This window comes from Lissotriton helveticus, chromosome 12, assembly GCF_964261635.1.
Source record: "Lissotriton helveticus chromosome 12, aLisHel1.1, whole genome shotgun sequence".
Lineage (NCBI taxonomy): Eukaryota > Metazoa > Chordata > Amphibia > Caudata > Salamandridae > Lissotriton > Lissotriton helveticus.
Window position 1 is genome coordinate 898,153,228 of NC_136073.1, and position 18,647 is coordinate 898,171,874.

Here is an 18,647-nt window from a genome sequence, read left to right on the forward strand (position 1 = left end):
TCACGCAGAGCCGGGCGATGGCTGTGTGCAATCCTCCGTAGCCATAGTTGGATCTATAGGTGAGCCGAAGGAAACACCTAGAGCCATTCTATTGAATTCCTCCACTGATGGTATCTCAAAGTCGTTTAAGACATTTGTGATCTCCATCCCTACCTCGTGTCTTCTTTTTACCTATTGTATTCCCTATTATTGTAGCCATTGGGGTCTTGGCCCTTACCCTCTCTTGCAGAGTGTCCCTTTCGAGGCCATCAATGATTGTTCTAACTTTGCCAGTATCTGGTGAAGTGTCCAGTCCACTGGCCTCCTCAACTTCCCCATATCAATCCATCTGCTCTGCATAGACATACTGGCATTCTAAAGGGTCCAAAGACCTCTCCCATTCCTCTCCAGAGCCTAAAGCATCTTCAAAGGGTTCCGGTGACAACATAGAACCCCTGGGTTCAATCGACATCGGAATCGGCGTCGAAGTGACGCCATTCCGGCTCCGTGTCGTCGGGGATAAGGATGGGGCTGGCACTGCCGGTGGGCATCGGCGGCACAGACTTCGGGTCCGATGCTAGGGGAGGTCGTAATTGGGCAATCTGATAGCTGAGGCCCCACTGGTGTCGTTGCCGGAGCCAACGGTGTCTAATCCAGTGGGGCCACCTCCAACCTCGAAGGCTCACCAGAGGGGTCAGACTGCACAAAAACGTGGCGCATGGCCTCGTAAAATTCTTGTGTTTGAGCGGGGTCTCTCCGGCTCCCGGAAAGGGACAGAGGAACGAAGTCAACCCTGGTTCCGGCTCCGCAAAACCATGCCTAGTGCGTCGGTGCTCTTTCCCGGTTGTCCCGAAGACCTTGAGTAGGACTTGGGGCTCCCGGAGCGGTGACACGACCTCTTCTACAATCAGGAACTGGACCTCTGCAGAGTCTCGCTGGATGGTGTCGACTGCCAGGCTGCAAAGAGCTTCATAGCCAGCTCCCACAAGGCCTTCGGAGCCATAGCCCAGAAGTCGGAGCATTACTTTGAATCGTGGTTGAGTCACCAGTGACAGATGAGATGAGGGTCGGTAATCGACATCATGAGGTGACAGTCACTGCACGGCTTGAGCCCGGTCTTCCTTGAAGACATCCTCGCACACAATGTTCAAAAGCTGTTTTGAAGTCAACAAAAAATTGTAACAAAGGCCTGTCAAAAAGCAACAGAGGGATGGCACTTTCCGGATCCAGCCTGACGCAGGGTGTGAGAAAGTGCCCTCTTTCTGCATGGTTTCCCCCACTTTTTGCTGAACTGCTGAAGTACATTGACGGAATGTGCCCAGGGTTCCTGCTAATCCGGTACCTTGGGCCTATTTTCTTTGCCCAAAAACTGCATTGAAAACAAAACCCAATAGGCATCTCTGGCAACAGGTCAGCCCCTGGTAAATGGTACCACAGATACCCAGGGCGCACTGAGGGTGCCTTGTCCTGCCTCCAGAAGAGATGATGCAGGGTCTTTTATAGATGTTACCCTAACACCCTGATATCAGTTTACAACCAAGCACTCCGTGCTAACATGAAACCGTATTAAAAATTAAAAAGTCTACTCCACAGAAAAGGTTGGAGGTAGGGTGCTGAGGAATCTGCCATTAAATAGAGTATCCACTAGAAAGAGTGTTATTGTAAGTAACTGATTTCTCTGATCAACACTTCTAACCGCAGATTTCTCATCTTTTGAACAGATATTAAAGCAGTACCCTACCACAGAGTTGGTTCTGCGAAATGGACTTTACACCAGAAAGTCCTGCAGGACTGAGCGGGCTAAGTGACAATCCATGCAGGCCTAAGATTGGATACAATAGAGCCTAGTGAAGGTGTTAGACAGTCAGATGTAATAGCCAGGTAGATATTCAACACTGAACCACCTCTAGCTAAAGCTGTAGTTGCAGCTTTAGTTCTGGTGCAATGAGCCCTCAGGCACTCAGGGAGTTCTTTCTTGGCCAAGGCAAAGCACATCTTGATACAGAGGAAAATCCACCTTGAAAGGAACAGTTTCTGGCTTCCCTTCTGGTTTTTTTTGCACTTGAGTAGAGTTGGTCGTCTGTCCTGTGCTCCTTAGTCGAATTGATAGAAAAACGATGTGCTCCCTAGTTGGTCAAGCCTCATCTCCTTAAATGCATGTGGCGGAGAGAAAAAAAGCAGGGTACGAGGTGGACTGATCCACATGGAAGGGAAACACCACTTATGGGGGACAGGATGCCTGAGCTCAAAGTAGCAACTATTCCAAAAAGAAGGTGCTACATGGAGGCTGTACTGTCTTTGGCTCACAGAGACGACGAGCATACGTGATTGCAATGAGAAAGATGGTCTTAAGAGGCAGCCACTTGAAAGAACAGGTGCATACAGGTTTCAAAGACATACACATTAAGAACATAAGGACCAAAGTACAACATAAACAGAAGAACATAAGAGAGTGGATCTAAAAGATGAGCACAAACGTTGCTTGGACTATGGAAAAGCAGGCACGCTCTAGTACTGCCGGTATGTCTGTTCCACTCAGTCTCCATGCATGCAGGCGTAGGTTGTGGAGGTTTGGCTACAGAACTCTGCCCTGCTGCAGAGAGAGCAGGTCTCCTGAAGAGGACGATGGAGCGGATGGCAGAAACTCAGACTCAGAGGGTCAGAGTACCAAATTCTCCAAGACCGTTCCGCGGCTAACAGGATGAGCTGCACTCTGTGCCTACTGACTGTCTCCAGAATGCATGAAAGCTGCAGCAGAGGCATTCATGTATAAATAGGGCTCCCGGATCTATGCTATTTATGTTTAACATTTCAGTCTGTACTTATCCAGATTTATTTTTTGGACATCTTATCAGTATTTATCCATATTTATTTTGTGAATAAATTATGTTGTAAAATCGTATACTTCCACATTTATTTAACTGATCAACGCGCACTCATTCTTTTATGCCTGTCATGTTTTAGCCAATCAAGCAGCCAAATATAATATAGCAGTAGACACAAGGGAAAATATAAGCATTATACTACAAATGCATGCTCAGATATGCCATCATTTAAGGAAATCTCCTACTGTTTATTTAACTTCCCATGCTGTCTATCTGCTCAGCTGGTGGCCTGGAATTGATGAAACAGCATGGAAAGTCATTAAAAAGAACCACTATTGTCTGCATTTTTCCATTTTTAAATATAAATGCAGACAGGAAACACAGTTTGTATTTATCTGTAAAAACTGGGAGCCTTATGTATAAAGGAGAGCTCTAGATAGGGGCGGGAGAAAACCCTGCTACAAGAGAGGTTGGTACCCCTGGTCCACAAATTTGAGTGTCCCAGGCCACCTTAGATGCTACCCAAAAGACACCCCAAGTGAGGAGTCCATTGAAAGCTTTTCTCCCACATTCAGGGGCGTGCCCGTGAGCACCCACCAACCAGAGGCCCCCTACACCCCATTTGATAACATTGGGCCTCAGCACCTGGCTGCCCTAGTGCCGCTGAGGGTGTTCTGTGAGTGCGTCCTTGACCCTGGGGGAACCCTGGTTTTAACCCCAGAAACCCAACTCCCACAACTAAGCACTTTCCTTTAAACTGATAACTTCATTTCCTCCCATAGAATTGCATTGACTACTTTTCGGTGAAAAAAGTGGAGTTGGAAACTGTATGAGAACTTAAACTGTGCGTTTAGAAAAACGGACGTACTTACCTTTTATTTTGGAATTTTGCCAGTGTGGTACCTAGGCATATCACACTAGTGGAAAAAGTAAACTGAAAAGTAATCTAAAAAGTAATTGCAAAGTAACTGAAAAGTAATTTGAACTATTTCTGAACATTTGACCTATCTGTAACTACATTCAACTGTATGACAAGAAAAGTACTATTTTACTTACTTGCACCAAAACCTATTTGGTTCTAAAAAAAATACAACAAAGAAATATTTTGATACAAAACAATTGTTCAGAGTTCAGTCTTTGAGTGTGCATGATAATTTCTTGCCTGAGTGTGTACAAATACTGCTTAACACTACACTCTGATAAAGCCTTACTGCTCGGACTACCAGAAATAGAGAGTAAGGTATTATCTACTTTTACTTCTGCAAGCCTTTGGGGATCCACTGGACATTGCGCGCACTATACCTCACTTTGGTATAGTATATACAGAGCCAGCTTCCTACAAGCTCTCACAACCATTTGCCTGTGACAGGTACCACATGAGTTAAAACCCAAAGCTTTCTGAGGGGACATCCCTAAGGCACACTAGGAGCAAAAATGGCCCAAAAAGGTTGCCGAAACAACAAAACTGTGGTAAAAAACAAAACAAAAGAAACCGACTGAAGTAGCGCTTTCGGAGCCACGCTGATGGTGCAGAAAGAAAGGAATGGAGGTCAGGACGCTCGGGTGGCGCCTATATAGGCAACTCGCACATCACATGCGGTGTGGACGATACCGGCACGAAGCCTTTCGGCACCAGCTACTGGCACACAGAGGTACTGCTCAAGATTTTCCGGACCCAGTCTGACGCCTGGGGAATATTCTAAGTTAAAGTATCTGAGGCTAGAAGTCTCTATCAGATAGTGCTAGATCTACATTGAGCAGGGTTTCGGTTTCTAGCTCCTTATCCTCCGGGAGAAAGTCCAGGAAAGGTTCCATTCTGTCCCACCAACTGCAGTGCAGTTTAGTCAAAATTTGATAGTGTTGAATGCTGTAACGATGGCTGTTTCTGAGTGCCAGAATACTTCCCCAGCACATGGTATCCTTATTTGGGGACTTGTGGAGACCGGACTGCCTGCAAATATCTTTGCCACTGTATTCACCACTATAGACTGAGACTCTATTTTTGTGAGTATTGGACTCTCTATATTCCTTCTATTCTCACAAAAATGGTTTAGTGCAGGGCCTCCCAAACGTTTCAGAACCACAAACCCATTTTTAAAACGACAAACCTTTGTGACCCACCCAGCTTTAATGGATATGAGGTGGGTGTAATTTTTTTTACTGTAAGACCAGCAACTGTTTTGCTCACACCCTTCAATATCGAACTGTAGTCAAGATACAGATTTGTCCATAAAAGTGTGGATGGTGGAGTGCACTGGAGTCTGGAATATCTTCTTCAGAGTGGGGCGCTGGCCTGTAGCATCTGTTCACTAGACTCACAAGGCTTCTGAAAAATGGCATTGATACCAATAATTTTACAAATTTGAAAAGTCCTTTCTGCCGCGGAGGTTGGGGTAAGGCCTCATATCACTTTGGTGTTGAAACTTGGTTCTGCTCCAACAGGAACAGTCCTGCCAGGTCTCCTCCGGATGAGAACACAAGCATGACCAGCCCGGCCTCAGCATACTTACATTTCATCAGTGAGGTACAGCTTACGTCTAGTGGCACAGCAAGCATGGGGCCCACTTCTGAGCATACAGAGTGCAACAAATAAAGGGGTGGAAGGAATTCTTCAAGTAATCTCAATCTCTAGCAAATCGCTCTGCACAGCATTCCTGTCTGGTTTGATGAGGCAACATTTTATTCTCAGTGGGGTAATAGAATACTCAAAAGCGTTTCAAAAACTGAAACAACCACATACATTGTTATCCAAATTTTAAAACCCAGAAATAAAGGGAATTTATTTTCAAAGTATCCACTTAAACTAGGGAATTTATTAAAGTATGCTTGTACGCAGACCACAGAGCACCTAGAAGAAAAGAGGTATGCGCTGTTTTTGGCTGCACTTTGGATGAATCGTTTTCATTTGCTTTGTGTGGATGCAGGGGACGAGAGTATTGCAAGTCACAGTACATTTAGCATACAACATTTGCCTTTTTTAAATTTTGGAAGATAAGTTAACCAAGTAAAAACAAAAGAAGCAGTAAAAAAGCAGCACACACATGTGGTGGGATGATGTGAACCTCTCCCTACTTTATGAAACTCTGTCTAGAGCTTCTCGATTAGTTGATTACCATTTCACTTTCTGTACATTCATTTGATTTTTCCTTGGTTCTTATTTCTGCTCACACTGTCATCAGATCATCTGATAGCCTCAAAACTAAACATATTTGAAGACTTTAAAAAGGAACTAAAGATGTGCTCCAGGATCATTCCTGAAAGCTGGGAATAATTTTGTTTTTTTGTTTTTAGTACATCTGCTCATACACAATTCAATAAAGCATTTTGCAAAACGTGTGAAAGTGAAAAATAAATACTGAATTGTTACCTTAGCTTGTATAATACAACCATCAAGCTCTGATCTCAACTTGAGTACATTTCAAAAGCCTCCTCTCTCAATATGAATGGTTTGGGAGCTCAAGGAAACCCCTGAAGTCTAGACCCCTTTGGGTCCCCGGAGTGTGTGGGTGCAGGGATGCCCACACAGCCCTGTGGATTACACAGAGGGGACTGCACACCTTGATTCATGAGCACTATTTATGCCAAAACACCGGTCTTTGGACTGTAGGTAAGCTGTGAGTGAACTCTCAAATATCAAGTGACTCGAGGAAACCCTTACCAGACTTCAGGATCAAAGACTCTGTAACTTGCTTCCCATTCACATAGGTTTCAGCGCCATCGCCTGGCTCCAGAGTCACAATCACTGCACAGGAGATAAAGGTCAATTGTCAATCACAGGATCCTTCCATGTTAAAACAGCTCTGATTGTTAGTGTAAATTATGTTACGAATTCTAAAACATCCAATGGACTAGCTTATAACTGCATCACTAATACACTGATACACGACAGCGTTAATGAGACGCCTTACAACAATACATCACAGAACTGGTGCCTTGTAACCCCTCCATCTCCCTCAACCAATCCAAATGAGCTTCCTAAACACTTTTTTATCAAACTGACTAGCCATCTCTCCTTTCCGCTGTCACTGTTGGATAACTGACTAGCCATCTCTCCTTTCTGTTGTCACTGTTGGATAACTGACTAGCCATCTCTCCTTTCTGTTGGAAAACTGACTAGCCTCTCTCCTTTCCGCTGTCACTAAGATAAGTGACTAGCCATCTCTCCTTTCCGCTGTCACTGTTGGATAACTGACTAGCCATCTCTCCTTTCTGTTGTCACTGTTGGATAACTGACTAGCCATCTCTCCTTTCTGTTGGATAACTGACTAGCCTCTCTCCTTTCCGCTGTCACTGTAAGATAAGTGACTAGCCATCTCTCCTTTCCGCTGTCACTGTAGGATAATTGACTAGCCATCTCTACTTTCTGCTGTCACTGTAAGATAAGTGACTAGCCTGTTCTCCTTTCCACTGTCAGTGTAGGATAAGTGACTAGTCGTCTCTCCTTCCCGCTGTCAGTGTAGGGTAAGTGACTAGCCGTCTCTCCTTTCCACTGTCAGTGTAGGATAAGTGACTAGTCGTCTCTCCTTTCCGCTGTCAGTGTTGGATAACTGACTAGCAGTCTCTCCTTTCCGCTGTCACTGTTGGATAACTGACTAGCCGTCTCTCCTTTCCGCTGTCACTGTTGGATAACTGACTAGCCTTCTCTCCTTTCCGCTGTCAGTGTTGGATAAGTGACTAGCCAGCTTTCCTTTCCGCTGTCAGTGTTGGATCACTGACTAGCTGTCTCTCCTTTCCGCTGTCACTGATGGATAACTGACTAGCCATCTCTCCTTTACGCTGTTACTGTTGGATAACTGACTAGCCATCTCTCCTTTCCGCTGTCAGTGTTGGATAACTGACTAGCAGTCTCTCCTTTCCGCTGTCACTGTTGGATAACTGACTAGCCGTCTCTCCTTTCCGCTGTCCCTGTTGGATAACTGACTAGCCATCTCTCCTTTACGCTGTCACTATTGGATAACTGACTAGCCATCTCTACTTTCTGCTGTCACTGTAAGATAAGGGACTAGCCTTCTCTCCTTTCCGCTGTCAGTGTTGGATAAGTGACTAGCCAGCTTTCCTTTCCGCTGTCAGTGTTGGATCACTGACTAGCTGTCTCTCCTTTCCGCTGTCACTGATGGATAACTGACTAGCCATCTCTCCTTTACGCTGTTACTATTGGATAACTGACTAGCCATCTCTCCTTTCCGCTGTCACTGTTGGATAACTGACTAGCCATCTCTCCTTTCTGTTGTCACTGTTGGATAACTGACTAGCCATCTCTCCTTTCTGTTGGATAACTGACTAGCCTCTCTCCTTTCCGCTGTCACTGTAAGATAAGTGACTAGCCATCTCTCCTTTCCGCTGTCACTGTAGGATAATTGACTAGCCATCTCTACTTTCTGCTGTCACTGTAAGATAAGTGACTAGCCTGTTCTCCTTTCCACTGTCAGTGTAGGATAAGTGACTAGTCGTCTCTCCTTTCCGCTGTCAGTGTAGGGTAAGTGACTAGCCGTCTCTCCTTTCCGCTGTCAGTGTAGGATAAGTGACTAGTCGTCTCTCCTTTCCGCTGTCAGTGTTGGATAACTGACTAGCAGTCTCTCCTTTCAGCTGTCAGTGTTGGATAACTGACTAGCCATCTCTACTTTCTGCTGTCACTGTAAGATAACTGACTAGCCATCTCTCCTTTCCACTGTCACTGTTTTAGTGGGAGCAGCTACATCTGTGGCAGCAGCTACAAGTGCAGCAACGACAGCAGCTACATCAGCAGCAGGAGATACAGTTTACAAAAAAACTAAATTAATTGGTGAGGACACAATATTTACTTCCATTTAATGTCAGTCCACTAGCATTTGAGCTTGTAATATAGCCATGTGCTGAGCCTGATCCAGGAATCACCTACTTGATGTCAGGCCTCTTTTGGCAAGCTTGTAAAGGATGCTGCGGATGAGCGTCAAGTGGAGCAAGAAGGGCAGTGGGTGCAGTTTTAGTTCCTGTACCTGGAACCTGCTAATGCCCTCCACTCCTAAGTATTTAAGTCAAATATGATGGCTGCCACAGGCTCTAATAGGCAACATCAGTCAACTTCCTCCTTATCAGTGTGCAATAAATAGCTCTTTATTAATTGTAAATGTAAAACCATACAACTGTACATGTATCTGATGCTGAAACTCATCAGTTTCAGTTGCATCCTGGCCCCATCTTTGCCAGCAGCCCTAATAACAGTTGTACCAACACCGAGCAGTTGCTCAGATGAAGCCAAGCAGAGAGTACAGAGCTGTCAAGAGTCCCACTCCAATGTGCCTGATTCTTTCTTCTTGTATGCCAACTCTGCTATCAAACAAAAGTCCCCCAATCGGAGCCGAAGCCCGTGCACATTGTGGGGTTGGCATTAACTATAGTAACAAGATATTACTTCAGGTTAAAATAAATCCTGGGAATTCAATTAAATAAAACCAAGGTTATAGTTCACGTTAGCTCTGGTAACTATAACTCGGGACCTCATCGTGCAGTACCAGAGAGCCTTAAAATATTATGATCACTGAACACATTGTTAAGAGCTGCATAGTTAACAAAAAAGCCCTAAAGGTCATTTGTAAGTCGTATAAAATCAATTAAACTGGGGTCATCACTCCCTGCAAAAGTCGATTTTAGAACGGCAATATCAAAGTAAGAATCAAAAGCAAACTGCAAACGATAAATGATCAAAAACAAATTTAAGGCTTCACCATAGAGAGTGTGCTGGAAATGTGCTTGAACATTGCTTATTCTGCTGTTAGAGAAGTGACAATGTTGAATATTAAAAAATCGCCCATCCAGAGAACTGAAGGAGGGCCAGTCCAGAGATTAGGGAGCTTCTCCAACTCGCCCATCAGCAAATCAATTATATCAGTGTTGAATGAAGCTTGTGTCATAGAAATAGAAATATTTTTTTTTAAATTATCGAGAGCTACAATTAAATTAAACAAATGAAAATGTGGTGAAGCCAGATTAGACCACCATGTTTCCCGGAAAGTGAAGTGTGACCAAGGTGAGCAGTCCCCCTTTGGCTCATCTTGGGTTAGAAGGGACGGCAGGAGTGAAGTAAGAGATGTAGCAATCCAAATGGACTGGGGCAATGACCCTGGTTTCCTGGCAGCAAATGGACTCACAGAGCCCTGCCAATCTGGGATCTTACACTTAGTCCCCAGACCTGTCACATTCTAAGAAGAAATGTAAATGCAAAAAGGTTTGCGAGGAGTGGCTAGCGTCTGGTAACAGGGGTGGGCAGTCGTATGTACTATTGTACCAGTTAAGAGAATCCATAGGAGTCACCAAACAATGAATAGATAGATTATAATAATTAATGTTATCAGGTGAGGTTGCAGACCCAGATAGCAAGTTCCCAGGAGGCCAATCAACAGCAATGTCCTGAGCCAATACTGCATGCCTATTAGTAACCAATACTGAGCAGGTCAGTACAGGAGAACCCTGGGTAGGAAAGCTACAGTTAGTAGCAGAAGAGATCGGAAGATGAGGTGCGGGCCTATAAAAGTAACCCAAGAGACCCGCCTCAATCCTACTAGGACCAAGCAAAGATGAAGAGATTTTATAAAAAATATGATGTACAACAACAGAATCTCTGAAGTTACAACACAATCATTCCCTTAGACTTCTGACTGTTCCCAATCTATGGTACTCACCGAACCATATAAATCTGGTAATGCACTTAGTCACCAAAACTAACACAACCCTTCAGCCAATGAGCTACTTTGTTCGCTAATTGGCTCTCCGATTGTTGGGGTCTTAGCAATGGAACACCTTTAAGAACTACAAGATATTGGGTAGATTCCGTTAGTAGCTGGAGTGAGAAAGGCTGCCCAATGGTTGGCATGGAATATTTATTATTCAATGAAATGCCCAAGGGTCTCACATGAATAGCAGATGGAACAAAACCTAGGTTCACAGGAAACGGGTTGCTAAGCATAGCATTTCCTAGCGTGACTACAGGTCTAATGGACGGAGCAGAACTGAACCGGTCCTTTTGAGAACAAGGCGGAGCCTCCTTGTGAAAATGTACACATGCATTAGAACTGGCGATATTATCCTCGATAGTGCTAAGGCGACCAACACCAAGATCCATACATTTTATTATCCATCCCTTCATGCTATCCAATGATTTGTGAATTGAGGCCAACAAGGATTCTCTACCATTTGCCCCATCATTCGCTTTGAAAAGAGAAATAGCTGCATTCGTAGTTAGTCTGGATGTAGGTTTCCTCTTCTCCGTAGAATAAGCACTGAGTCCTTTTTCTTTTTGTCCAAGGAGTGGGGGGGACAACCTGGGTGAATCAGAACTTAGTTTTATCCCTCTGTTTCGAGTGACTCAATGGAAAGTGGCCCCTTGGACTGCATGGATGTACCCTACTTCCACCAATTCAGGTGCAGCCCCTAGTAGGAAGCAAGGTGGGAATAGTAGGATCAAAACTGGTAGTATTGCCAGAGGCCTCAGTCACCGCTTTTTTGGTAATGCTCAGTCGTTCTTCCATAGAAACAATGTCTTGGTTCATAGCTCCCATGGCAGGAGTAGCAATAGAGCTGGTTAAAGGTAGCTCCTTACCAGTGATGGCCACAGAGTTCCCTCTTACCATGGTACAGGATATTTTCTGGTTGGTGTCACAAGTCTGAGTGCAAAACCAAGAGGGGTGGCCCGGCCTCCTTTGAGCTCCCATGGGCGCAGACGGTCCAGGTCTTTGCCTGGGAGCGTCTATCACTGCAAGAGAGATTAGGCCCTTTTCAAAGCTTCAGCTGCACCGAGAAGGGGCCACCTCCAGAAACATGCGATGATACCATCTTAATTTTAACAAGGGGCATACCTCAATAATATTTGTAGTTCAAATTAATTGTTTTATTTCACTCTGAGCTGAAGGCCTTGGGTGGAATTTAAGTACTTTTAAATGTGATCTTTTGGACTGAAGGTGCTTTGAGAAGTTTGGGTTAGTGAAGAGATCTGTCTTAAGTAGTCACTCTGTGAGGTTCTGATAGACTTTGGGAAGACATTTAGAACGAGTTTCCCTGATCTAAAAGACAATTCCCTTTGGTGAAGATTTCTTCTATTCGGATATGTTAAAAGTTGAAGAATTACTCAGTAGAAGTTGTTGCCTATTAAAAAGTTCAAGATTAATTAAGGCAGCAATATTTCACCTGATGACTATACGTTGCAAAGATCATAGATTGTTAGCATAGGACTTAAGTACCTAACTATTAATAAGGAATCCTAGCACAGAAAAATCTTAAAGTCACCAACAATACTATACGGCACATTGCAATGAGCATGCGCACCACTATTTTCTGTTGCTTAATTGAGACCTGATACGCACAGTGTATTTCAGTTTACAGACGCCACACAGCATTAGGGTCAATATGTGACCGCTGGTGGCTGTGGCTTTGCAAAGGCTGTCTGCTTAGTTGAGCTCTAGATATTTATCACGGCGCAGGAAACATACGACAGAGAACCACAGATTTACCTTCTCCATTAGCGTTGGTGCACGAGCGGAATAAGCAGTGCTGCTCCTTGATAAACTGGCCACTCAGCTTAATATCCACATCCACTTGGCCAACTCTGGGAAACATAAAAAGATTACAGGTCAAATCATCCAAGTGAACAGTTCCATTTCATGCTGCAAGATTGCAGATACTGACACTTCATGCTTTAGTAAATAATGAATGTAACTGCTGCTGCCTTTAAAAAAAGCTTCAGATTTGCAGAGAACTCCAATGAAAAACATACTGACCTATATTACAGTTCTCCAGCACGGGCATCTGAAGGGGATTTGCTTACTTGTAATATTCCCATAACTCGACTTGGCATCCTCGGAAGTTATATTAAACAGCGTAACAGTAAACATTCATTTTTAACATGGTGACAACTGATCTGGCACACAGGTCATAAACGAGCCAGATATCTCGTCCACCTTATTACAAGTGCATTATATATCCTAATGCATTTGTTATAAGGCGGATGGGACGTCTGTCATGGTTGTTCCAGAGTACCCATCCGCCAGACCCTAAATCAGGCCATTAGTACTTAGAGTAGCTGATACACCTCACTATGTGGCCCAATTTGAGCCAAAAGGGACTCCGCTCCACTCTCCACATTCACTTCTATAGCTAAAGACATCAGTACCGCAGTGAACACAGTAAACGATTAGGAGGAACCTCATGCATAGGGGAAGGGATGTTTGCACATTTGTCTTTGAGTAACACCAATTCTGCCGTAGTTTCAGGTAAGTAACTTTTCCTTCTCTGGCACTGGACCCTTTGTACCGTCACATCCTTGAGCTATCCCTAGGCAGCAAGAATAGCAATGACATCAGATGGCAGGAACGAGGCGCATCTTGTGAAAAGGTTCTGCAGCACCAACTGCACAACTGAAGAATCCTCACTTGCTCTCACTTATATGCAATAGTGCTTGGTGAATGCCGGCCCCATCGATAAAACAGCTGTTTCACGTAGATCTATAAGTGGAACATCAGCAAACAGCACTGAAGAGTAGCCATTCCTCTTAAAGGGTGTATATGGACTACGCTGTTCTTTGTTAGACCAGTATTATTATGACCGATATGCAAGCCAACCAAAGTAGAAGTTCTTTTTATGATCAAATTTGCCTTCTACATAGCTGTGCAGACGAGAATCACTTAATCTATGTGGAACTTACAGAATGGTTCCTTTAACAAAAGGGACTGCAGTTAAACAATCTTTCCTAATGTAATCAAGAAAGCAGCAGTCCATGATGCATGCTGAAGTGCTGTTCTTTGAAAACTCTAAAAATGATTGTTCATCAAGGCAGGTAAGCTCAAAGTTGGATACTGTTGTAAGGAGTGGATTTCCAATAACAGGTTCTTCATAAACACTCTGACCAATCTTTGATAGAAAAGGGGTTAACGCATCCAGTCTCTTCTAGCATTCTAATATTACCATTAGGTGGATAGTGGCGGAAGAGTGCACAAAACCAAATTGTGCTATATGGGGTTCGCACAGTAGAACATGCTGAGGAATAAGGCAAATAGCCTAGAACTTGCGTTCTACACAGACAGCCTCCTGAACATTTTCTTCAGAAGGAAAAGATTTAAGAACCTAAGTTTCAGGATTAGACGAAGACCACCATCTGCTTTCACGACCATGAAGTACTGTGAGTAGCAGACCTGCCTAATTTCCTGCGCTGGCACCAACTCCATTGCTTCTTTGTAACCAGGGCTACCACCTCCTAGTGAGTTAGTCTTCAGTTTGAAGGGACTGTGGGGCAGGGATCCAGAGAGAAGCCTGCTTTAAGTGTAGGGCATACCTCTTATCTATAATTTGAAGAACCCACTGGTTCACAATTATAGCTTAACAGACCTATAGAAAGGAGGACAACCGCCCTCCCACGGGCCTCACTTGCTACAACAAGGGCAAACTAGAGCAGTTTCTCTGGTGATGTGTGGAAGGAAGTGGTCGCTTGCCTCGTGCTGTGACCTTCGGCCTTGCCCCGGCCTCTGTATTGCTGGAAAAGAGGGTTTTGAGATTGTTGGTAGGATTTTGCGGTCTGATGCTGCCAAAAGTAGAATCGCGTTGAAAAGCCACAAAAGCTCCAATACTGATGTAGTTATTTTGGGGAGACTGAAGGTCAAGAGCCCAAACTGCGGCTCTGCTTGCTTAAACATTTCAAAAGCAGTCTCTGCCTTGTTCCCCAACAACTTAGCACCATCAAAAGGAAGATCCATCAAGGGTGCCGGGACACCATTTAAAAACCCTGGCGATCTCGAACAGGTGCGCCGATGAACAACAACTGAAAACCCCATAGCCTTTGCAACAAACAAGTTACTTACCTTCGGTAATGCTTTTTCTGGTAGATACAATATCTGCCTGTGGATTCCTCACCTTGTGAATATCCCCTTGCGTCAGCCAAATTCGGAAATTCTTTTTGTAGCTTCGCGCCGACGTGGACGACGTCACAAAGGCACGACACCGCGCGCGACTCCGCTGATGTCACCAACACCATATTAGGCCCACGCCGGTGTGATGACATCAGTTCCGCCCTTTTTTCCGTGCCTTCGAGGCACACGGACGGACCGATGACAGCAGATATATACACAGTATACAAATGTTAAGATAACACACACAGTGTGAAACCAATGCAGGGAAACAAATTGCAATAAACATTTCCTTTGACAAGAAAAATATATACATTACAGTAACTCAGGCATAGAAGAGAGGACAACGGGGAGGCGGGTGGGTCAGTGAGGAATCCACAGGCAGATATTGTATCTACCAGAAAAAGCGTTACCAAAGGTAAGTAACTTGTTCTTCTGATGGATACATCTGCAAGTGGATTCCTCACCTTGTGAATAGAGTCCCACAGCAGTCCCCACTCCCGGAGGAGGGTGTCCACTCTTCTATACCAGAAAGTCCTGGAGGACAGAGCGCGCAAAGAGGCCCTCCCTCCTCACTTCGGTATCCAAGCAGTAATGCTTTGCGAAAGTGTGGAGGGAGGCCCCAGTCGCCGCTCTACAGATATCCTCAACAGGTACACCCCTTGACAAAGCAGATGTAGAAGACTTTGCTCTAGTAGAGTGAGCTCTTATACCCTCTGGAGGTTCCTTACCCGCCAGGGCGTAGCAGATCTTAATGCAGAGGATAATCCATCTCGAGAGCGTGAGCTTGTGCACCGCCTTCCCCTTCTTGCAGCCAGCAAATCCAACAAACAGCTGGTCATCCAACCTGAACTCTCTTGTCCGGTCCAGGTAAAAGCTCACCGCCCTCTTAGGGTCCAAGCGGTAAAGTCTCTCCTCCTCCTTGGAAGGGTGAGAGGGAGGATAGAAGGTAGGGAGGGTAACGGACTGCCCCATATGGAAGGGAGTTACCACCTTAGGCAGGAAATCAGCCCTGGTCCTGAGAACCATTCTTTCAGCATGAATGGACAAAAATGGGGGCTTTGAACTAAGAGTTTGAAGCTCACTTACCCTCCTTGCCGAGGTAATTGCCACTAGAAAAATAGTCTTAAAAGACAAAAGTCTCAAGGGACACTTGTGTAAAGGTTCGAAAGGCGAACCCATCAAAAACGTAATAACAAGGTTCAAGTCCCATTGAGGCACAATAAAAGGTGTTGGAGGAAATGTATTGGTAAGGCCCTTAATGAATCGTAATACAATAGGAGATTTAAACAAAGAGGGCTGATCCGGCAAATAAAGGAAAAGCCGATAAGGCCGACAAATAACCTTTAATAGTTGCCACCGCAAAACCCTGCTGGGCCAAGGAAAGTGCAAATTGAAGTGTATTGGACAAACGAGCCCTTAAAGGATCAACAGACTTCTCCTCACACCAAGCAACATATTTAAACCATCTATAAGAATAAATGGACTTGGTGGAGTCACGCCAGGCCGACAAGATGACATCCACCACATCGTGTGGGAGAGAAAAGGAAATTAGGTTGCCCCGCTCAATCTCCAGGCATGAAGGTGTAAGGTCTGGAGGTGGGGGTGTAGAACCTGCCCCTCCATCTGGGAGAGGAGATCTGCCCTGTGAGGGAGACGGAGCAGAGGGCACGAGGAGAGGTGGAGAAGATCTGTGTACCACACCCTTCTTGGCCAATTCGGGGCGATCAATATAACTTGGGCCCGGTCTTGGCGAACCTTCCTCAGAATCCGAGGAATCAAGGGTATGGGAGGAAACGCGTAAAGGAGTTGAGAGTCCCAACTCAACTGAAACACGTCCCCCAAAGCTCCCTGCATCGGAAACTGGAGGCTGCAGAATGACGGGCAGTGAGCATTCTCGCGAGTGGCCAACAGGTCCACCCGAGGAGTCCCCCATGTCCGAAAGACGTGACGAACTACCTCTGGATGAAGCCTCCACTCGTGGTCGGCGGAGAACTGCCGACTGAGACGGTCTGCACAAGCGTTCAGAACTTCGGCCAGATGATTTGCCATCAGACAAATCTGATGGTCCTGAACCCAGGACCAGAGACGCAGAGCCTCTCTGCAGAGACACTGCGACCCCACTCCTCCCTGCTTGTTGACATACCACATCGCGGTCGTGTTGTCCGTCAGGACTTGAACTGACTGACCGCGAAGGGAAGAAGGCCTTGAGCGCCAGACCTATCGCCCGCAACTCTAAAAGGTTGATGTGAAGCCACCTTTCCTCTGGAGACCAAAGACCTTTCACCTCCAGATCCCCCAGATGAGCACCCCACCCTAGAGTGGATGCATCCGTTATCACTGTGGCCACCGATGGAGGTAGTTGAAAAGGCTTTCCTTGTGACAGATTGCCTTCCACGCTCCACCAAGACAGATCCCCTGCAGTTTTTCGCGAGATCCTCACTGACTCCCTGAGATCTCCGCTGTGCTGATACCACTGCCTGCGGAGGCACCCCTGGAGTGCCCTCATGTGCCAGCATGCATGGTTGAACAACAGAATGCAAGAAGCCATCAGACCGAGCAGACGAAGGACCTTCAGGACTGGAACGTCCGCTCCATTGTAAAATAAAGGAATCATTTCCTGTATGTCGCGAATCCTTGGAGGAGGAGGGAATGCACGACACACAGTAGTGTCCAATATTGCACCTATGAACAGGTTGCGCTGGGAGGGCACCAGGTGAGATTTGGGTACATTTATCGAAAAACCCAACCTGTGCAACAACGGAGTTGTCTCTTGCAGATGATGGAGCACTATGCCTGGAGATTCTGCTTTGATCAGCCAATCGTCCAGATACGGGAAAACCGGTATCCCCGATCTTCTGAGATGTGCAGCCACCACAGCATTCACCTTGGTGAAGACTCGAGGTGCAGTAGTAAGACCAAACGGTAGGACCGCAAACTGGTAGTGTTGCGATCCAACCGTGAAACGGAGACACTTTCTGTGCGACTTCAGGATGGGAATATGAAAATACGCATCCTGCAAGTCAATTGACACCATCCAGCCTTCTTCCAGCAGCGCTTGAAGAACCTGTGCAAGGGTGAGCATCTTGAACTTCTCCTGCTTCAATTAAAGGTTCAAGATCCTGAGATACAGGATGGGACGAAGTCTGCCATCTTTCTTGGGGATCAGAAAATAACGGGAGTAGCATCCCTGACCCCTCTCCTGCTCCGGAACCACCTCTATCGCACCCTTTCTGAACAGTGTCAGGACTTCTTCCTGCAGGAGCAGCAGGTGGTCCTCCGAACAATAACCCTGGCAAGGAGGGTAATCTGGGGGAAATTTCCCAAAGGGAAGAGCATACCCATTCTCCACGAGATTGAGAACCCAATGATCTGATGTAATCAATTCCCAATCTCGCAGAAAATGGGTAAGCCGACCCCCCACTGGACCCACATGATCCGGAATGGCGGATCTAGGGCTGCTTTGCTGTGTTGGCAGGAGGCTGGGAAGGGGAAGAGGAGGAGGAGGAGGCTTGGCGACCTCTAGGACGAGCTCTTTGTCAGCCCCTGTTCGAATTGTACAGCGTATTTTGCTGCTGCTGTGGCTGCTGCTGTGATTGTTTATAGGCCCGAAAGTAAGATCTGCCAAATCCTCTGAATCGCTTTCCAAAAGAGCCCCTGGTCTGAAGGCCCAAAGACTTCGCTGTCGCTCTGCTGTCTTTAAACCGCTCTAAAGCAGCGTCAGCCTTCTTACCAAACAATCCTGATCCATCAAAGGGCAATCCATCAAAGCAGACTGAACATCCACAGACAATTCTGAAGATTTCAACCACGCAGCTCTCCTAGTGGCCACTGATGAGCCCATCACTCTCGCCACTGAATCAGCCGTGTCCAGCCCACTCTGGATTACCTGCCTTGCCGCAGCCTGTGTGTCAGAAATCACCTCCTGAAAATCCTTTCTATCGTTCTCAGGAATTTTAGGCACCAACTGTTTGAT

The 18,647-nt window shown here is 45.7% G+C and overlaps 1 protein-coding gene across 1 annotated transcript in view; it reads right to left on the reverse strand.

Annotated features, from left to right (window-relative positions):
- The window catches only part of KIF1C (kinesin family member 1C), a 710,488-nt gene that overhangs the window by 70,917 nt on the left and 620,924 nt on the right, over window positions 1–18,647 (reverse strand). The window contains exons 17-18 of the mRNA XM_078671146.1: window positions 12,287–12,381; window positions 6,463–6,546 (exon numbers count right to left, since the gene is read on the reverse strand). Coding sequence (XP_078527272.1) covers window positions 6,463–6,546; window positions 12,287–12,381 — 179 coding nt within the window. The remainder of the gene's footprint in view (window positions 1–6,462; window positions 6,547–12,286; window positions 12,382–18,647) is intronic.